The 19262-nt window shown below is 33.2% G+C and overlaps 2 protein-coding genes across 12 annotated transcripts in view; one reads left to right on the top strand and one right to left on the bottom strand.

Moving 5' to 3' along the window:
- Positions 1 to 19262, top strand: part of KANSL1L (KAT8 regulatory NSL complex subunit 1 like) — a 579301-nt gene that overhangs the window by 83971 nt on the left and 476068 nt on the right. The window lies entirely within an intron of this gene.
- The window catches only part of CPS1 (carbamoyl-phosphate synthase 1), a 308550-nt gene that overhangs the window by 105455 nt on the left and 183833 nt on the right, over positions 1 to 19262 (bottom strand). For 8 of the 11 annotated variants that reach the window (XM_084998960.1, XM_084998953.1, XM_084998959.1 and 5 more), the window contains one exon: positions 12284 to 12430. In XM_084998960.1, coding sequence (XP_084855086.1) covers positions 12284 to 12409 — 126 coding nt within the window. In that variant the 5' untranslated portion in view covers positions 12410 to 12430. Of the gene's footprint in view, positions 1 to 12283; positions 12431 to 12680; positions 12925 to 18779; positions 18863 to 19262 lie in introns of those variants that run through there. The other 3 variants (XM_005672159.4, XM_084998957.1, XM_084998958.1) reach the window with 2 other exon arrangements.

The following is a 19262-nucleotide window of genomic DNA, read 5'->3' as shown; positions in this document are numbered from 1 at the left end:
GCAACAAAGAGAAAATTTAGTGGATATTTATCCCAGGATACGCATATTGAGGCTGCTGCATGTGAGTGTTGGAATATATCTTAGAGTTAAGGCAAATATCATAGTAATTCAAAAAACAGGTCATTTATATCAATTTACTAGGGATTTCACCAGAAAGAGGCTGACAGTGTTTGAATTACATAACAAACTGTTTCAGTCTCTATTTCACTTTGAAAATATAGGTAAAAAATGAGAAAGCTCTCCTTATCCAGTGTATTCTAAAATACAGGAGTATGAAAAGAAAATTCTATATTCTTCTACTTAGTCTTAGAATAGCTTATACATATCATTTTACATTTCTCATATTACTCTCACATATTTTGCCATAGCAAGTTCAAGAGAAAGGTCTAAGTCAAATTCAAAGAGAACAAAAGTTATTTTGAACATTGAAAGCTGTTAACTTTTTAGTCACTGAAATTAGTTAAGTAAATATGGACTTTATTCACCTTGCTCAATTTGAAATTTGAGTCTACCTAGCTTCTGCATCTCCCTAGCTCAATCACTACAGGACAATAAAAACAACCAACAAATTTTAAAGTGAGTTTAATCTGACTCCCTTTTGGTGGAATTGAGAGATTTTGTTTGGTTTGCTCTCGCCAGACATGGGAGAACAACTGTTACCTTTCCAAAATATGAACACTTATATAAGCATTTTTTTGCAGATGCCTACTTTGGGATTTTTTTTCTTTGTTTTACTTTTTTCCCTTGGTCTGGAATAAGCAGTCCCAATTCTTTTAATATGTCCGTATAGCTCTTCATTTTACTTTTTCACCTTTGGATCTCTTACTAATAGTCTAACAACTTCTCTTAGTAAAACCTTCATGTATATTCAATTCTGCATGTGATAGGATCCACTTAGTGGCTTCATTTTAATTGGGTACTCATTTTCATTATATTCTAATTCTTTATCACTATTTAAGTGCATATGAAATTATAAGAATATTCTTCAACTCTCAAAATCATAGCCAATTAGAAAAATTTAAATTTCAATTCATTATCTAATTTTACATGTAACTCGAAGTCAAAGTACTAGTTAGATGTTGTTGATGTTGTTAGCTTTTATTCTTATTGACTCAACCAAACTGACAATAAAATGTTGAACTATAACAAAGAAGTATTAGGTTGTATTTATACTAGGCTTCATCTTAAAAACTGAGATATTTAAACTGCTTTCATTAATCAATCTTTTTCTCTACTCAATGATATTTATCAACCCAAATATACACAGTTCACTAAAGATAACAATAGGAACATTACCACAAGGGGAACAGAAACTTTAATCTTTTATCTGGAAATCTCATTTCAATAAGGTCAAGGGCATTGGGTTTAGCAAACACTTAGAACACAGATTTTAAAAGATAAGTATCCATTTTACATACATATTTCTCACTATTCCCTAAATAACTATTGCCCAAATTTGCTTATACACTCATAATCTAAATTGCAAATCAGTTTAGAAAGATATTTCCACATAAGAGTAGAGTATAATTTTCCATCCAACCAGGGGAGGAATTATTTTAAGTATAAAGAGGACAAACTTCTGGAGAAAAGCAATGAGAAGAGCAGATGCTTTAGGAGAAAAAAAAAATTCATAGACTAAGGCAATCACTTCCTCTATCTTGGCCCCATTATTCCAATCTATACATAGCTCTACCCATTAGGAACTGTTTAAAATTGTGCCCTGTGTAAGGAAAAAAGACGGGATATAAATGAAGTAGGTTGGGCTGGAGAGAGTAATTTTAATCACTTCTTCCACCTTTCACCATCTGGCTTTCTCTTTCTCTCCCATACCCTGTCTGCTGAAATATGGATTTCATTCATTTTTTGGTTTGTTTCTTTGTTTGCTTATTTTGGGTTTTGGTTTTATACTCTGGATAAATTGGTGTGCATCAAAGGTCAGTTCTGTAGATGTCTTTGGAGATTTTGTCAGAAAAACAAATCTTGAAGACTACTAGACCAAGTGACTAAGGTATGCCCAAGTTCTTATCCTCTTTCCTGCCCTCTCTTCTCCCCAAATATCCAAATTCTACCTCTTACTAGAAATTGAAGCTAACCAAATTTGTACATTAATTAAATAGGCATTGAAGGACTTGTCACTTCTAAAGTTAAGGCTAAATAAAAATTGTCCCTTATATAATTTACTGCCCTATAGCCACATATACTTCCTCAGTAAGATTATATTCAACACCAGACAACATCAAAGACAGAGACCCTGCCTTTTCTGTCCAACACAGTTATCACCAGCACATAGCACAGAATCTGGCACATCTGAATTCAGATCTTGGCTCAAGCAGCTAACTTTCAGAGATTTTGGAAAGATCACTTAACCCCAGGTCCATAAGGGAGAATAACAGGTGTATTTGGTGATTTGGGGAAATGGAATTGAGCAAGACTGGGTCAACCCTATGTAACTCTCTTCTCAAAGAAACCTGTTCACAGTTGCTCATCAAGGTGGGGATCTGCACTTGTTAGTAAATACATTTTACTCAGGGAATGGGGGTTCTAAGAAGCCAATGGTTGTAGATGTAGGTCCTATTTTCCAAATAGGTTTAACTGTAATAGGGCTGATATTAGGATCTCTATCTATTTGAACATCATGTCTTGTTTTTTCAATTGATTTTAAATTTAGAGATTGAAGAGGAGGTGTGATTAATTATCACTTCTGGAATCCTATGAGTAATATATACCTAGCAAATACTGATTGAATGAATGGATAAACGAAAGTATGAATGAATGAATAGATGGATGGATGGATGAATGGCTATCCAGTGGCAAAGATGCTGCATAATTCTATTTTTATTTCTCTGAGACACTACAGGCTTGCAAATTGCACTCCTGCTTTGCTCCAGTTATATTTTAACTACTCCTCTCAGGCTCTATTTACAATGTAAGAAGAAATGGGCAATTTATAGCTATATTTAATTCCACGTGATTTATTTCCTGAGAAACTAGTTAAGGGAATAAAGAACACCTGCTTCAATAGTATTTTCTCTTCCATATTCCACCAAGTAGAGATGTGAGTACAGCAATTCCTTTTTATAAAGCTATTACATCATAATTAAGCTTTATTCACACCTTTCTAAAATTATTTTTGTCATATAATCTACTATTTAGCAGTGTATAGCTAAACGATTAAACAATGAATTCAGGGAAAGAGGAAAAGTTACAACAGAGAACAATAAAAGCATATACTCTCTTACTCTACATACCTCTTCCCCAGTATTTCTTTTCGTACTGAAAATATTAAACATTTATGTTTTCATTTCACTTTTGATATAATATTTATTTGTAATCACATTTTAAAATTCAATTTGTTTTATTTTTGGTTGAACTCTTTCTAAATCAATATTTTCTGGTAGTGTTAGTCTTAAATATTTCAAATCTCAAAGATATTAATTCTAATAGTAAGATTTTAGAGTTTTAGTCTCTCTCCCTTTGGCATCTTTTCCTAACATATCTTAGGAATAAAGCTTTAAAATCACATCTGGTCCTATAGGCTAGGTAATAAAGTTACTTAATTATTATTTAAGTATAATTCCACTGTTAATAATAATGCAAAACAGTACAGCCACTATGGAAAACGGTATGTAGAATTCTCAAAAAAAATTAAAATTGGTACTCTGGTTTAGCAATCCTCCTTCCAGATACTTATCCAAAGAACTGAAGTTGGGATCTCAAAGATATATGTGCACTGCACTGTTCATCACAGCACTTTTCACAATAGCCAAGAAATGGAAACAACCTAAACGTCTATCAGTGGATGAATGGATAAAGAAAACGTGGAATATACATGCAATGGAATATTACTCAGCCTTGAAAAAGAAGGAAATCCTGCCATATATGATAGCATGAATAAACCTCAAGGACATTATGCTAAGTGAAATAAACCAGTCATAGAAGGACAAATACTGCATGATTTCACTTATCTGACACATCTGAAATAGTCAAATTCTTAGAAGAACTATAGTTGTCAGGGGCTAAGAGAAGGGGGTTAATGGGGAGTTACTAATCAACAGACATAAAATCTCAATTGTTAATGGTGAATAAGTTCTAGTGATTTATTTATTTATTATTTTTTTTAAGATTTTTATTTTTTCTATTATAGTTTATTTACAAAGTTCTAGTGATTTACTGTAACAAAACTGCATTGCAAACTTAAAAATTGGTAAAGAAGGTGGACCTCATGTTAAGTGTTCTGACCATAATAAAGTAAAATTGTATTATCTAATGTTAACAGAAATGTAAGCTTCCATCACTGGGGAAAAAAAATAAAATTGGACTCAGCATATATAACCCAATCATTCTTTTTACTTTTCATCTAAAATGCTTATCAAATTTTACTGTATGTTAGTAATTGTGTTTGTTTTACTTTACTGATGCAGTCTCATAATATTCCATTTCTATGCCAATTCCCAAATAGTCTATAACTAAGAATTAATCCATTTTTGTCCCCCTCTAAAAAAAAGTGAGGCTGCTATATTTCCATTTTTGTTTCTGAGGTTTATCTATAGTGCTAATACATACTTGGTACTCAATAAATATTTGTATAATTAATTCTGAAGAGGGTAGTTAAAGACAACATGTGTATGTCAATTTTTGTAGTTCATGTCAAAGGACCTTCTTAAGTTTCCTGTGTATATGTAATTACTTCATTTTTAATCTTTTATTTTGTAATTTCATTTTTCTTTAAACTGAATTACATATCTGTATTATCCCTACCACTAGATTGCTTTAAAAATAGGCATTTTTAACAAACTGGGTAATCTTTCACAATGTTCCATCTAGTATTTCTAAAGCCTAGGGAGTCTTTCACAAACTTTATGTAATTTCTGAAGAAAATGTATTTTGTAAGGATGATTACATATAAGTAGAAATTATAACAAATTCCCTATTTATTTGTTGGCTTATATGCTGCAGATGTGGCTATTATTGTTTTACCATGTCATATATTATATTCTTTAATGATATTTCAAGAATGTGATAGTGCAAGTAGATCTTCTTATATTTTCCCTAAATATCTCATCTCTTCGGGGTTTTTAATTTTTTTAATTAAAATTCACTGTAAACCAATATTTATGGGTCTATTTTCATTTCCTAAGATGACTGATTAGCTTTATGGGACCACAAATAAATTACCAGGATTTTACCCCCTAATATTCCCAGTTTATTCCTGTTTTAAAAAGTAGATGTTTCAAAGTATTTTCCAGGATAAGAACAATGCAACAACCATTAGTAGGAGTCAAACAACTAAATTCCCTTTCAGAAAGCTTTGAAAATGGGTCTCTGATGCTATGCTCAACTGATTCAGAGCGCTTCATCTTAAGAAGGAACAGTCAAATTCAAAAAGCATTTATAATTTAACCTATAAAAGTTTTGAAAGAGCAAGTGTTTTTTATTACTGTTAGGTTCTTCCTTTGCCTAATATCAGTGTGTGATGTTATGAAAATCATCCACCTCTTGCTCATTTACAGTCCCACATCCCAGCATCATTCTGGATTAACTTCGAGAATATTGATCCTTTACTTTGAGCCAGTTTTCTTTGGAAATCCTTTTGTTCAAATAAGTCAAAACAAGACTTTTCTTGGAGTCAAAATTGCTTATGGTAAACACCCACCACATGAGACTTTATATATGTGTGGAGCTTACAGGAGAAAGAAACACATTAAAAACTGGAAAACAACATGTTTTGTTATAAACATATGACAATATTTTAATTAAAGCGGAAGAAAAGTGTCAACCAAACAGTGATGCCCTAAAATATTATGTTTATAGAATTACTGGTGGCCATATAAAGGAGTTCTCACTAATTCTTTGATTTAAACAACCTGTCCTCAAAATGGAACCGAAAAAAAGGAAAAGAAAATAAAAATCTAGTTTAGTTTGGATTGAGATAAAGTACGGTATATAAATGGGCTCTTGAGTAAGAAAGAAAATTACATCAGGAGAAACTATTTAGAGCATTCTGAAGCCAGATGGAAAAACACCTCTGGCTTCAGATTCACAGGTAAGCACACTGACAAAAAGTCAACCTAAAAAAATCCGTACGATGTTTGAGGCCTGATTAAAATTCTGCCCAGATTTGTTACATGTATATTCACATCTGTGTGTTCCTCTGTTAACCACAGCACTTACACATCTATAAAATGGGAGGGACAGTACTGTTTCTTCCCCCTGGGTATGAGAATTCATCAGCAAAATGTTCTGGATGTAAAGACTCAAGCTAATTTAGAAATAAATTCCATTAAAGGTTTGAATATAAAACATTATAGCAACAATAATCCCCTTAAACTAGTGGGGTTATTGGAATATTATGGAAATAAAAATTATTTACTGTGACTATATTGCTGTTAAATCATTTGTCTATGTAACTTATTTGCATATCAGAAAAAGCAGTAAGCCCATGTGTTTATTTCCATTTTTACCAAGTTCTAAAGCTTTATGTCACATATTTGATTTCTGACTTACCTGAGGTTTCTTAGCTATTGGTTCATATCAGTACTCACCCTCTTAAAAAATAAAATAAATCTGAACTAAGCTTTGGAAGGTAGGAAGCTTAAAGCCAGAATTTATTTTATTTTATTATTGCATAGATAATAAGGTAAAAAGTTAAAATATTGAAGTACTCTTTATTAGCAAATAAAATCTTATTTTTCACTATTAAGTCAATACTTTAAAAATATGGATACTTAAAATTCACAATTACAACACAATTTGCCACCTCTAGAATACTTAATGAGGCTTCTCTGTAGTTACAATGCCTATGACGTCAGGATTTCAAAGTACTATAACAGCAGTAATCAATTAAGCCTTACAACATCTTAAGTTAATAGTCTTACAACATCCTAAGTTAATATTAAGTCACCTACCTTTGGTTAAACATAATCCAATGTTGGTGAGGGGGATTATAAGGTTAATTTACTCATATACTTCTATATACTGGATATTTATTTAAAAATTAATCAGATTTAGGAGTTCCCATTGTGGCTCAGTGGTTAACAAATCTGACTAGGAACCATGAGGTTATGGGTTCAATCTGTGGCCTCGCTCAGTGGGTAAAGGATCCAGCATTGACATGAGCTGTGGTGTAGGTCACAGGCGCGGCTCAGATTCTGCGTTGCTGTGGCTCTGGCATAGGCCAGTGGCTACAGGTCTGATTAGACCCCTAGCCTGGGAACCTCCATATGCCACAGGAACAGCCCTAGAAAAGGCAAAAAGCAAAAAAAAAAAAAAAAAAAAAAAATCAGATTCATAAGTAATTTTTATTCCAGTTATAGTTCTTATTATAAATAAAAGTATTCATAAAATTTTCCATCACAAAATACATTTATAAAGTGTAGGCTTTTAACAGGCACTTAATTGGCATCTATGTATTAAATTGTTCTGAATCTGGGAGGGGTCTTGACTTTATGGTTATAAACTATTGTAGTCTTAAATTTAGTTCTACGTCATAGAAGAAATTTATTCAGTAAAATTCTCAGCTATATAACAACTGTATTGATTCATTTGTTAGAACCTCACATTAGCCAATAACCTTCCTGTGAAATTTTAAAGGTCAATATAGGGCATTTATTAAGTTGGAAAAAAAAAAGAATAGAGGAGACTTGAAAATATTTTTATGAGTTGAACTCATTTAGACCAGATGAAGGAAATCAAATAAAATCTAGAGATTGCTAGGGCTGAGAAGTCCAACACTAAGCCTACCTGACACCTGTAGCTTTCTTCAACCCTCAGTCATTGAAAAGACCATGGAAAATACTGGTCACATCAAAGACATTCAGTCTTGCATAGCAAATTCCTTGAAGTGAGCTTTGGTATGACCATTGCCCAAGAAATATTGGAGACTCTACTACATCCTCCAACCTTTGACACAAGTCGGAAATATGAAGAAAGTCTAATGAAGACATAAGAACAGAGGAATGTTCACTCTTTCCATAGCAGCAGGATCTAAATCTGTGTTGAAATTATCAGTAAGTCTGGCTAAGCATGGTTAAATAGAAACTCAAAGTCCCATCAGCAAGAAAGGAAAGTATGTGGCCAAGACTCGTGCTAGTTCTTCTGGCATTTCCCCAGCCAGAATCCTCAGCTCCCAACCTAAAACTGGGATCAGGGTAAGGCCAGCGAGTTGTCTAGGGCACAACATCCAAGGAGGCAACCATGTCCAAGGAGGCAACCACGGGCCTGGTAGTGAGAGCCTTCCTCAGTATCACACCTTAGGTGTCTTATTTGCCTACCCTCATCTAAGCCCTGTTAAATTACAACATTTCCAAGGTTTTTTCTGGCAAGAAGCTCAAAGTATCAAGACACTGTTAATGACAAACAAACGAGTCTGTTCTTTAGAAAGGAGAATATAGAAGGTAGAGTACATAAACAAAAATGTTCAAAAGAGATGCCATCCCCCAATTAATGAAATATTGTCTACCAAAAACATGGTGGACTAATTACCCAAACTAATTCCGAAACAGCTCATTTGGGATTGGAATACAATTTATTATTTCAAAAATACGGATTATTGCGGATGAAATTCAGCCCTAAAATGTAGCTATAAGTAGTAAAAGTCTAATACAATAGATATTCTATTCTTGAAAGGGTGTAATAAACCTACCTCTATCCCCACCTCTAATATGTACAAAGAGGCTCCAATATAATAATGAATTCTATGTCCTGTGAATGTCTTTAAAGCTACTACAATATAACTAAATGATTCTAATTGTAAGAGTTTTCATAGTTGCCAATTTATAATCAAAGGACAATAGCTCTTCAAGGTTGAGCTAAATAGCTACTTCTATATTAGAATCAGGACATAATATCTTACAAAATGAAAACCTTTCAAAGGGAATAATGATTCCTAGGGCTCATTCATATCTGAAGTACTCAAGAGAAGGACACTTGGACTGTTAGGTTCCTGGCTTAATTATAACACAGGTCACCATTTTTAGAAATGAGTGGATTAATGTTAGGAGCAGTACTTATTGAATCCTTTTCTATTCACAGGGAACTTAACCTTTTCAATTTAATACCTTTGATTTCCAAATTCATTTGCAAGTAAAAATAAAACTATTTAGTTTTGGTGATTTTCCAAGACTTGTGAACTCAGAATTTTTTAAGTTTGCTCCTATCAGAGACTACCCACTTACTATCCATTCATTTCCACTTATTATTCTACCTGTAAACACCGAGGGTAGAAGATCCATATTTATTTCCTTAATTAACTAATTAATTAAATATTAGGATGTACAACCTGACTTTTGAAATTGAATTTACCATAGTTAAAAAAGATTATTTGCTTCATAGTCCATAATTCTAATTCATTATAAGCAATATATTCCTAGAGATAGGTCTAATATAAAAGCAAAAGTGAAACAATCATCATTATATATATTTGAGAATTTTTATCAGATATCTTGTCATTGTAATAACTTGTAGTCCATGAAAATGTGAAGAAACTCTGACCTAACTCTTAAATCCTTCTACTAAAATGTATAGAATAGAAGGTTTCTCAAATACCCAGATTTTTGCTTTTAGGGCCTTTTATGGCTTTTTAAACACTTATCATGGGTAATGGTCACAGGTCTTGGAGTAATTAATGAATTGTTCCCATACTACAGATGACAAAATTTATGTTCAGAGAGTATATGTGACTTGACTAAGTTCAGAGTTTTGATAGCTGCAAAAGAGGTTAGATCTGGATTTTTTTCTTCCTATCCAGTATGTTTTCCACTGCACAAATACAATAAGCTGAGTGTCATAATGAGTACTAAACATTTGCAATGCTAATAGAAAAAGATTACTATCTCTAAAGATTTTTGTATGTTATGGTGATTGATCATGTATACCCTTGATACAAAATTCCTTTAAAATGTAGAGCAACTTCAAATGCTTTCCTCTTTCTTATGAAATACAACTGTGTCTACTGGCAAGGTACACTCTATGCAAATATTAGCTATAAACAAATACACGAGGAAGGGCCACGTAAAAGTACAAGTGTGTCACTGCTGTCGTCAAACTCACTCTTTTTGTCCAACACCAAGGGAAGAGGAAAGTGACCTCCAAAGTCATAGAAAAGGAAATCAATTCAGTGTGGTGTTTATAGATTTGATCGCAAGGTAGCTTTACAATCCATTTACTCTCTATGACTGGCTATAGTGCTACTAACCTTTAGTGACTGTTCTCACTGCCCTTCACTGACCATATATAATCATATCCTAATGATTTTAACTATTTTTAAGATAGGATGCCTGTATAAAGAGTAAGTGCAAATATATCTTTCTAAGAGAGTTGAATTTTAAAAGTGAAGACATGAAGAAAAGTAGATAGAGGACTGTTTCAAAATAAGTGAATAATAACACAAGTCCCCTTGGACTTCTATATAGAATTTTAATTCAGTATTGTGAAGTTCAAGAACTTCTATTTTTCATGGCTGGCATTCCTCCAGAACTTTGGCCAGAAATGATTGAGTGTGAGTAATGGCTTTTACACCATGAAATGATGGCTTATTCCTCCTACAAATTTGTCATTCTTAGCTGTGAAGTTTGGCAGGCCCTTAAAACAGATCTGCCACCATGAGCTAGAACTACTTTCACAGGGGTCCAGCCACATAATTAAACCATTTTGTTGTAGTTGTATAGAGTCCTTATTACATTAGTGGGGAATTTGCTTCTAATCTGAGTCCTATCTATACCATTTTAATTTTCTATTTCTGTTTCTGGTGAAGATACACCAACCCTATGTACCTATTTTTGTAGAGAAGAAAAAGATATTTAGATGGACATAACTTTGAAGTCTTAGAAAACATATCTAACTTTAGGTAATATTTTTTTCATTTATTTGCTATTTATTCTCTCGTGATATATTATCACCCTTGAAATATTACTAACACTAAACTGAAACCAAAGATTTACTCTCATAACATCTATGTAGTCACTGTATCTTTGATGATAGTTTAGAACGTCTCTCCTTTCTTGGCTCTCTTGTTACAATTAAACTTATTCCTAGAAAATGGTTGCTCCTGGGTTTCTTCATTTAAAATAGTTTCTTGAACTTTCTCCTGAGATCTTGAGCTGTCTCTTTTTCTCTCCTTCTCTCTCTGCTCAGGACACCTCCTCCTTCACACCTCCTTCCTCTTTTTTTAATTTTTTTCTCATTCCTATTTCTTTCCCATTCCTGTCATTGGAGGTCACAAGAATCTATGGGCATGGCTTAGCCCTACAGAGATCATACAGGGCTAAAGTCTTACTGTCTCCTTACTTGAACAGCCTAAGCAATAGAAGCTGGGGAAGTACTTGGAAGATTTTTAGTTAAACCACTGAGCACACAATGCATAAGCAGAACACTCAAAACTATTAGAACCTATTTTTACATCCACAGAGACAGGTTTTTTTTTTCCCCACTTCACTTTGCATGGCTCTTACTACTATAGAAGCAATATATTTAAAGCTACTGTAATTACTTAAATTTTGTATTCACTAAAGATGATTTTCATTGACAAAATTCCCTTGGAATAACATCAGACTTCCCTGGTAATAAATGTCTTCATAAAAGTATAGGGAAGTATAGACAGGAAGAGTACTAGAATTCCATAACTCTGTGGTGGGAGCAGGAGAAGAGCACTTCATGTTCTCTTCCTGAACATGCTCCTCAGTTATATATACACTCAAAGAGATAGCCTTAACAGCGGCTAGTTGCCTCAGTGTCTTAGTACGCAAAATAAAAATAATAAATTTGTCCCTCTAAAAGAAGGACCAAGAGAGAAAATAAAAAAGCAAAAGCAGTATCTACATGATGGTTTGCAAATATCAAAATGTAGATATGTTGATATTTTCCTTCCAAAACATTTTCCCAAAAAAATTTACAGTGAGCCCGTATAAAATAGAGGCCTAGCAGACTCCCTAGTCGGATATAGTTAATACATACATAAGCAACTCCATGTTTGAACCCAAACTATGAGTAATAGTGTCTGGGCTGAGCCCTGATAGCCTTTAAAAATATTTGTTTTCCAAACAGAGCACTTACATTTTATATATTCACAGCAATTGTGATCATTCTTTACCTTGGGTGAAAATTGCCAAAATTTTACTCAGAGCAGATAAAAGTGATCATTCGTTAACTCTGTAGATTTTTTAAGAAAACAGGTATTCATGATTTAGCAGTTCAGAACTATGTTTTTCCTCTGTCAGTGACACTTTTGCTTCAGGCATAACTATATCCTATACAATTTTATTGGAAACAACAAAAATGAGAATATTACCTTGACAGAAAGGAGCCTGATGCCAGGTCTTGAAATTTTCCATTGATGGTGTACAGTCACATTGGTTAAGCCAAAACCTGTCTTCAAGGTCTTCACCACTTTGCAAGCTGTCAAAATCCTCGTCATTTTGAAGATGTTGATTTGTGACTAAAATTAAATGAAATTACATATATTTTATGAGAATTGTTCTAAAAGATTTTTTATTTAATATGAAGAAGCTGAAGAGTGTGCAGTCAGGTGTTTAAGGCTAACTGCACAGTGATCTTTGAAGTTCCATTCATTCTGTCATTAAATGTCTTTGGCCATAGCTCCTCCTTCTCTTAAGCCCTCCCCCTGAGGTAATGTCCAGAGATGTTCCATGGATATGTAATACAAATTGCAACACATCAAACACTACCTTCCCCTGCTGAAATAATGCTAGTCCTGTGCGAAACCAGTCATCTGTCAAAGGAATTGCTTATGCAGCTGAAAAGAATGACCTAGGCACAGTGGACCACCTCAGGAGTATTAATTACATTAAAGAGTAGCAACTTTCTAATAATGCTAAGGATTTTTGCTTGTGTTAATTGTGATGCCTAATTTGACTTAAAAAAAAAAAAAAAACCTGAATTCCCAAAGAAACTGAAGACCTGCCATTTTCTTGGAAAAAAGACAATGGAAACCACATGTAGTAAAATGGACATCAGAACAAGCTTTCCCCCACAAATGTAAAACAAACCTATCTACACTGTGGTTTTTTGAGTTAATAAAGTAGTACATTACATTCTTACTATTGCATTGTTTTGTGTTCTAAAGTTTACAGCCATCAGTAATATTAACTAAAACATACCTGGAGCAAAGTAGCCTATTTCTATCCCTCTTAATTGTCCAATTTGTAAGAAGCATATGATACAATGGTAAACATCTATTTGAATAAGTATTCTTCCTAAATCAAGATTTAAGTTGTTAAACCATTACATATAAAATTCTCTCAAAACCTGAATATCTGTGTTTCAACCTGAGTTGAAATTGATTCATTTAGCTCTTCAATCCCATGTTTAATCAGGCATACAAAGGGTCTCCATTGGCTGGAGGAAGCTCTCCCTTAAGTCATGTATGTTTGTAGATTAGGAAGAACTGCAGTATTGTCCTTTGATATACTTGCAAAGGAGGCTAAGGAATAAAGCTCCCTCCTAGCACTGTTTATAATGGAAAAGATGACATAGAATGGCATTGAGATTGTAAATTTCACTGATATAAAATGAGTGCTAGAAATAAGGGTGGGGGAAGGTGAGGGTTTTTTTTAAAGAACAAAGTTTAAACTCAGTCTTCTTTCATCTTACTTAACGTATTCATGTGTAAACATTCTCTGAGAATGTTTCATACCTCCTGATAATAGAAAACTGAAAAAATAGTCTCAATCTGTTGTATGTAACTAATTAACAAGTAATATTATGGTAGTGTGTCCAAATACAATGGAGAAAGAAAGAAAAAGAGAAAGAAAGAGAAAGAGGGAGGGGTGGGGGAAGGAAGAGAGGAAAAGAAAGGAGGGAAGGAAGGAAAAGATTATCTTCCTTGTGACTGTCCAATAAAAAATTAAATACGGGATTTCATTGAACCATATTATCTTGAAGGATGCAAAGCATATACCAAGTAGACAAAGGGCAAAAAAAGCAGAAAAGAGAGCCTGAGCAACAGCATAGACACATGATATCATATGGATCACATGGCATATTTTTAAAAAAAAATCTGCAACAGTTTGATAAAGCCTAGTTGTTAGGTACAGTTTGCATAAATAACCAGGAAGCATAACATGGAAGACTTCGTGTGTCTTAAAATGGTTGATCTTAGTCCATAAATAGTGTTCATGGTAGTCATGGAAATGTTTTGAACAAAGGTGAAATTTGTGTGGAAAACAGAAAGACCATGGAAAATGAACTGGAGGAAGATGAAATTAGTGGAAGAAAAACTCCCAACTTAAGAGAACTAAGAACTTAAAAAGAGTACTAACTAGCTTAGTCCAATTCTAGATTAGGCCTTGGTCTCATTCTTATCTATATATATAAATAAAATACATAGAGTGAGGGTGTCTTTCTCTAATTAGGAAAAAAATATATACTTGTCGTGAAAAATTGTTAAGCTGCTCAATAAATTTTAAAGTCACAGCCCTATTACCCAGAGGTAGCCATGCAGTGAATCTTGTGGTATGTTTCCTCCCTTTAGTCCGTGAACTTTGATTCAATATGATGACTGGGGTCTTGAGGAATCCAGAACTTGAATACGGAAAAGACATTAGCAAGTGGCTGCATAACCACTTACAACAGTTGAGGCTAGTGAACTATGTGTATGGTTTTCTAAAGTGAGGTCAAAAACTTTGGGATACAAAAATTTTAGTGGAAATAATACCCTTTTGTAAGAGATTTTTTTCAACACATTTTAAAAATAAATTTTTCAAGTTGGGATTTTTTTCCTCTGATTGCATTGATAGAGCCTACCCTCATATAAGCTGTCTACACACAATTAAGCAGGGTGAAGGCATGCACACATGTACACACGGAAGGTTGGGGGAATCTGTATTTGATATGTATTTTGTATGAACCAGGTCATTAAGGGTCCTCTAATCATATGTCACTCATTCAAAAAAGAAAAATATTACATTTTGGGATTTTTTTTTGGTCTTTTTAGGGCCACACCCGCATCATATGGGGGTTCCCAGGCTAGGGGTCAAATCAGAGCTGTAGCCACTGGCCTACACTACAGCCACAGCAATGCAGGATCTGAGCCACGTCTGTGACCTACACCACAGCTCATGGCGATGCAGGAACAAAATATCATATATGAACTTAGCTCTTCTTTTCTATTAATACATATATCATAGTTATCAGTTTACAGCACTGGGTTACCTTCCTCTGTACAACTCCATATGGAAAATTAAGAATTATTAAAATTAAACATTTCTCAATTTTGATGGAATAATATTCTGATACTTTCTTATCTGATGCTGATAAAGCATTTTATTTCTTCCAAAAATTGGAAAATGCCTTAGATAGATATATGAATAAAGATGTATATATGTGTATATACATCGAGATTAAAATATATGTATATATATTTTATACATTTAGAAAGAAAAAGAAGCATCCTCAACAAATACAATTATCATTTCTTAAGAGAAATAGAAGCATTCGACCTTCCAAATTCCTGCGAAGACTTAATTAGATGGCTTTGTCATTAAGATATCTGATATTGGAGTTCCTGTTGTGGCTCAGTAGTTAACGAATCCGAACAGGAACCATGAGGTTGTGGGTTCAATCCCTGGCCTTGCTCAGTGGGTTAAGGATCCGGCGTTGTCGTGAGCTATGGTTTAAGTCGTAGACTCGGCTCGGATCCCGCGTTGCTGTGGCTTTTGTATGGGCCAGCAGCTACAGCTCTGATTAGACCCCTCTCCTGGGAACCTCCATATGCAGTGGGCGCGGCCCTAAAAAAAAAAAAAAAAAAGATATCTGGTATTGAAAATGGTACTATATCAAGTACTAAGTGGTATTTATTTTCATCTAAAGAAATTTTTGGAAAATATTGAAAATATTGTAATAACTCACTCCCCAAACATAACCTCAGTTAATATTTTAGCATATCTTCCTCTAAGTAAGTCGTAGTTTTGAAAATAGTGATCAACTTAGGCTTTTGTGAGGTAATATTACATTTAAAAAGTATGTTCAATTTTATTGTATGTTCTTTTCAAACTTTAATTGAAACAGCTGCAAAATATTTCATTTTCATTGCTTCTGTTGTTGCTATAATACATATCAACATTGCCATCTTTTATAAATATTGCCAAATTTCTTTCCAAAAAGAATGTACCCATTTATATATCAATCACAATATGTGAGTGTCTCTTTCAATACATCCTCATCAACTTTAGGTATTATCTTCTATTTGCTTATTTCAGCACAGGAAATGATATATTGTTTTCAATTGAATTTTAAATTACTGGTAAAGTCAAACATTTCCATATGCTTTTATTTTGTACTATTTATTCTTTTTTTTCACACAACTTTTTGTTTCCATTAAGCCATTCCCATTAATGATCAAGAAAACCTGTTAAAAGGAAACATAAACACTCAATTGCCAGCCTGTTTTTGTACTAATTTTTTTTGTACTCTTCATTTGGACAATCCATTGATATAAGCAAGGGACACCTGCTACCAACTGGGGAAAAAAATGAGATCAGCTCAAACTGAATAACAAAAGCCCTAGGTTTTGGAATAAAGAGAAAATAATGGTATTAGTAATTCCTTCTTAAAAAGTACAGAAACTGCCAACAGCCTTCTTGGAATGTGTCTTGCTAAGTAATGAATCAGAGACAACTCTAAGAAAGTGAGGCACCTTTCAAAAAGTCTTTAATATAGCAAGCATGTCAGAGGTGCTTCTGAAAAATGACTAAATGAATGAATGAATGAATTCCTGTGTACTGAGTTTCCTGCCTGATCAATGATGCTTATTTAAGCAAACAAATAAAATTATGTCATATGAACAAAAAAGGAAATAAAGATGTTCAGGAATAGGAAAATAGAGCTGTCAATTAAGAAATCTACAAAAGGTTATTTTCAAGAGATAGATAAAGCAAGAAGCAAGATATGTTTGGAGAGCAAGTAAATTCAGAGTAAAAGATAAAGACCCCCTCTCTTCAAAAGAAAATTCCACTTTGTGTTTGAACAAGGATTCACGAAAACAGGATAGAAAAGGTAGACGAGATTACCATGGCTCAATTCTGATTTTTTTTAACCTAATATAACAAAGAACACTGCCACAAGTGAGGATATGGGAAAAAAAAAAAAAAAAAAAAGGCCTACTCTTTAAGGAAAGTGATGTGGATTTGAATCTACATAAAAAGCATAAACTTTCTGTCACAGAAACTAGAATAAGCTGGTAAAAGGACTCCCCATATAAAGTTTGGCCAGGGATAAGATTTGTCAATAATGACAATAGATATTAGGTTATTAGATGACGGGATTTTTAAACAACCAGATGTATTTGAAAATCCAATCGAGTAAGACATATTCATTAAGATCCAATTGGTATTTTGAGGAATAGAAAATGAAAAGCCAATATTCATGACTGTGCTTATCAATCTAATATTTGATAGCATAAAGGCTGAAGTGATTTAAAGAAGGTGAAAAAATAAAGCTGGAAAAGAGACCTTGTAAAAAATGGTTTTACACATTAAAATCCAAGGCACATGTGATCATATTCTACAATAATAAAAAAAAGCTATCATTTATAAGACCCCATTTGAAAAAAACCTTAAATAGAAGAGGCTAGCTGGTACAAGCAGCTTATATTTGTGAAGAATAAATCTCGTCATACAAATTTCTGCCTTTAAAAAAGAGACCCTATTACTAGACAATGTAAAAATGTTAGACACAATCTATTTTAATTTAAGAGCATTGAGTATATATTCTAGACCATTATTAGGTGTGTACACATTTGCTAGAGAATGTATTTAAATGTAGGAGGATGTAGTAAATTACCCAATGAGTAAGCAAAGCTTTTTAGGTATTTGTGGGATGAGAACAGAGTGGACAATACCTTAGAAAGCTGATTCAGAATTCACAGTGACCTTGGCAAGCTGAAGACATAGTCAAATACAAACAGAGTAAAGTGCAACCAAAGTGAGGTCAAGTACAAGTCCAAAAAAGGAGAAAAACAAGCTGCAAATACAAGTTGTGGAGAACTTATAATATAGAAAAGGGCCAAAAAGGATATGTAGCAGTCATAAAGTATAGCAACTATTCAAATTCAGTCATAGTAAGGTGTAATCATTAAAGCTGTAAATCATTAAATCATAAATCATACTTAGAAAGCAGAATTTAGAGCAAAATCTAAGAAAGAAAACTCAAATTTCACAGGAAAGTTAAATATTGAATAACCTGAAACACAAATAATGAAGTTTTTACCACAAGATGACTACAAATTTAAAACTATGTCATGTAGGATTCCTAATCAAGATCTTTCAATCTTCCCAAAAGTCTTTTAAAAAATTGAAAAGAAAGGAAATTCTTAAGTAATTTTTTAAAATCCTACAATAGAAGCTCTAACACTGGAATTTATAACCATAAAACATCACTTGCTATTATGCCAGTAAGTGCAAATAAGTATTTAAGTAAATCAATTTTAATGAGCCTAATGATGATAAATATGATCCTGCCTAAAAGTTGAGGAATTTGTCATTTGTTGATCACCTACTATGTGCCATCTGCTGAGCTAGGCTTTTGACATGCCTTATTTGTTAACCTTAAAAGCAATCTCTGTACTAAGCATGGTTAACACTATCTCTACTTTAAATAAGATGAAGATGATGAGTGAGTCCCAGAGAGTTAAGTAGTTTGCCCATGAACACACAGCTAATAATTTGGAAAGCCAAGATCAGAACTCAGTTCTTAGCCAACATCCATCCTCTTTCCAGCATGTCAAATATACCTGGGAAAAAGAGAGGCAACAACATGAAATGACTTACAAAGAGTAAGCTGGTAAGATCAATTTCATAGGAAGAATGTATGATTGTAGAAGCAGCAATACTCAGAAATACTATGAAATTACCTGGAAATGAGTAAAATGTAACTTCAGTAAAAATCAAATAATGAGGGAAAAGAAAGTATACATAACTTCTCTGATTTGTTATTTTAAAATTAAAATAATAGAAAAATGAAGGTAATATCAAAATAAAACTATAAATTCTTTCATCTATCTAGTAGAACTAATCAGCCTGGTAGTCATAGTTCTAGTTGGCTAACTGATTCAGCCAGAGTTACCTAAAATAGCAAAGAAAATTTTATGTTTTTCTATGTTACATCCTATTGCTTGCAGTTATTTTAGAATTTGAGTGATTTAATGCCACTGAATTTTCATGATTGCTCATAAAGTTTAAAATTGCTAAAAATAACAATTCAGGTAGAATTAACGGAGTACTTTCTATGTTTCAGATACTGTATATCAGGAA

Source organism: Sus scrofa, chromosome 15, assembly GCF_054392235.1.
Source record: "Sus scrofa isolate SSC_HxYL_T2T_F1_AM1 chromosome 15, Sscrofa_HxYL_maternal_Yorkshire_Landrace_v2.0, whole genome shotgun sequence".
Taxonomy (NCBI): domain Eukaryota; kingdom Metazoa; phylum Chordata; class Mammalia; order Artiodactyla; family Suidae; genus Sus; species Sus scrofa.
The sequence above is the reverse complement of the archived record's forward strand: the minus strand, read 5'-3'. Positions and strand labels throughout refer to the sequence as shown.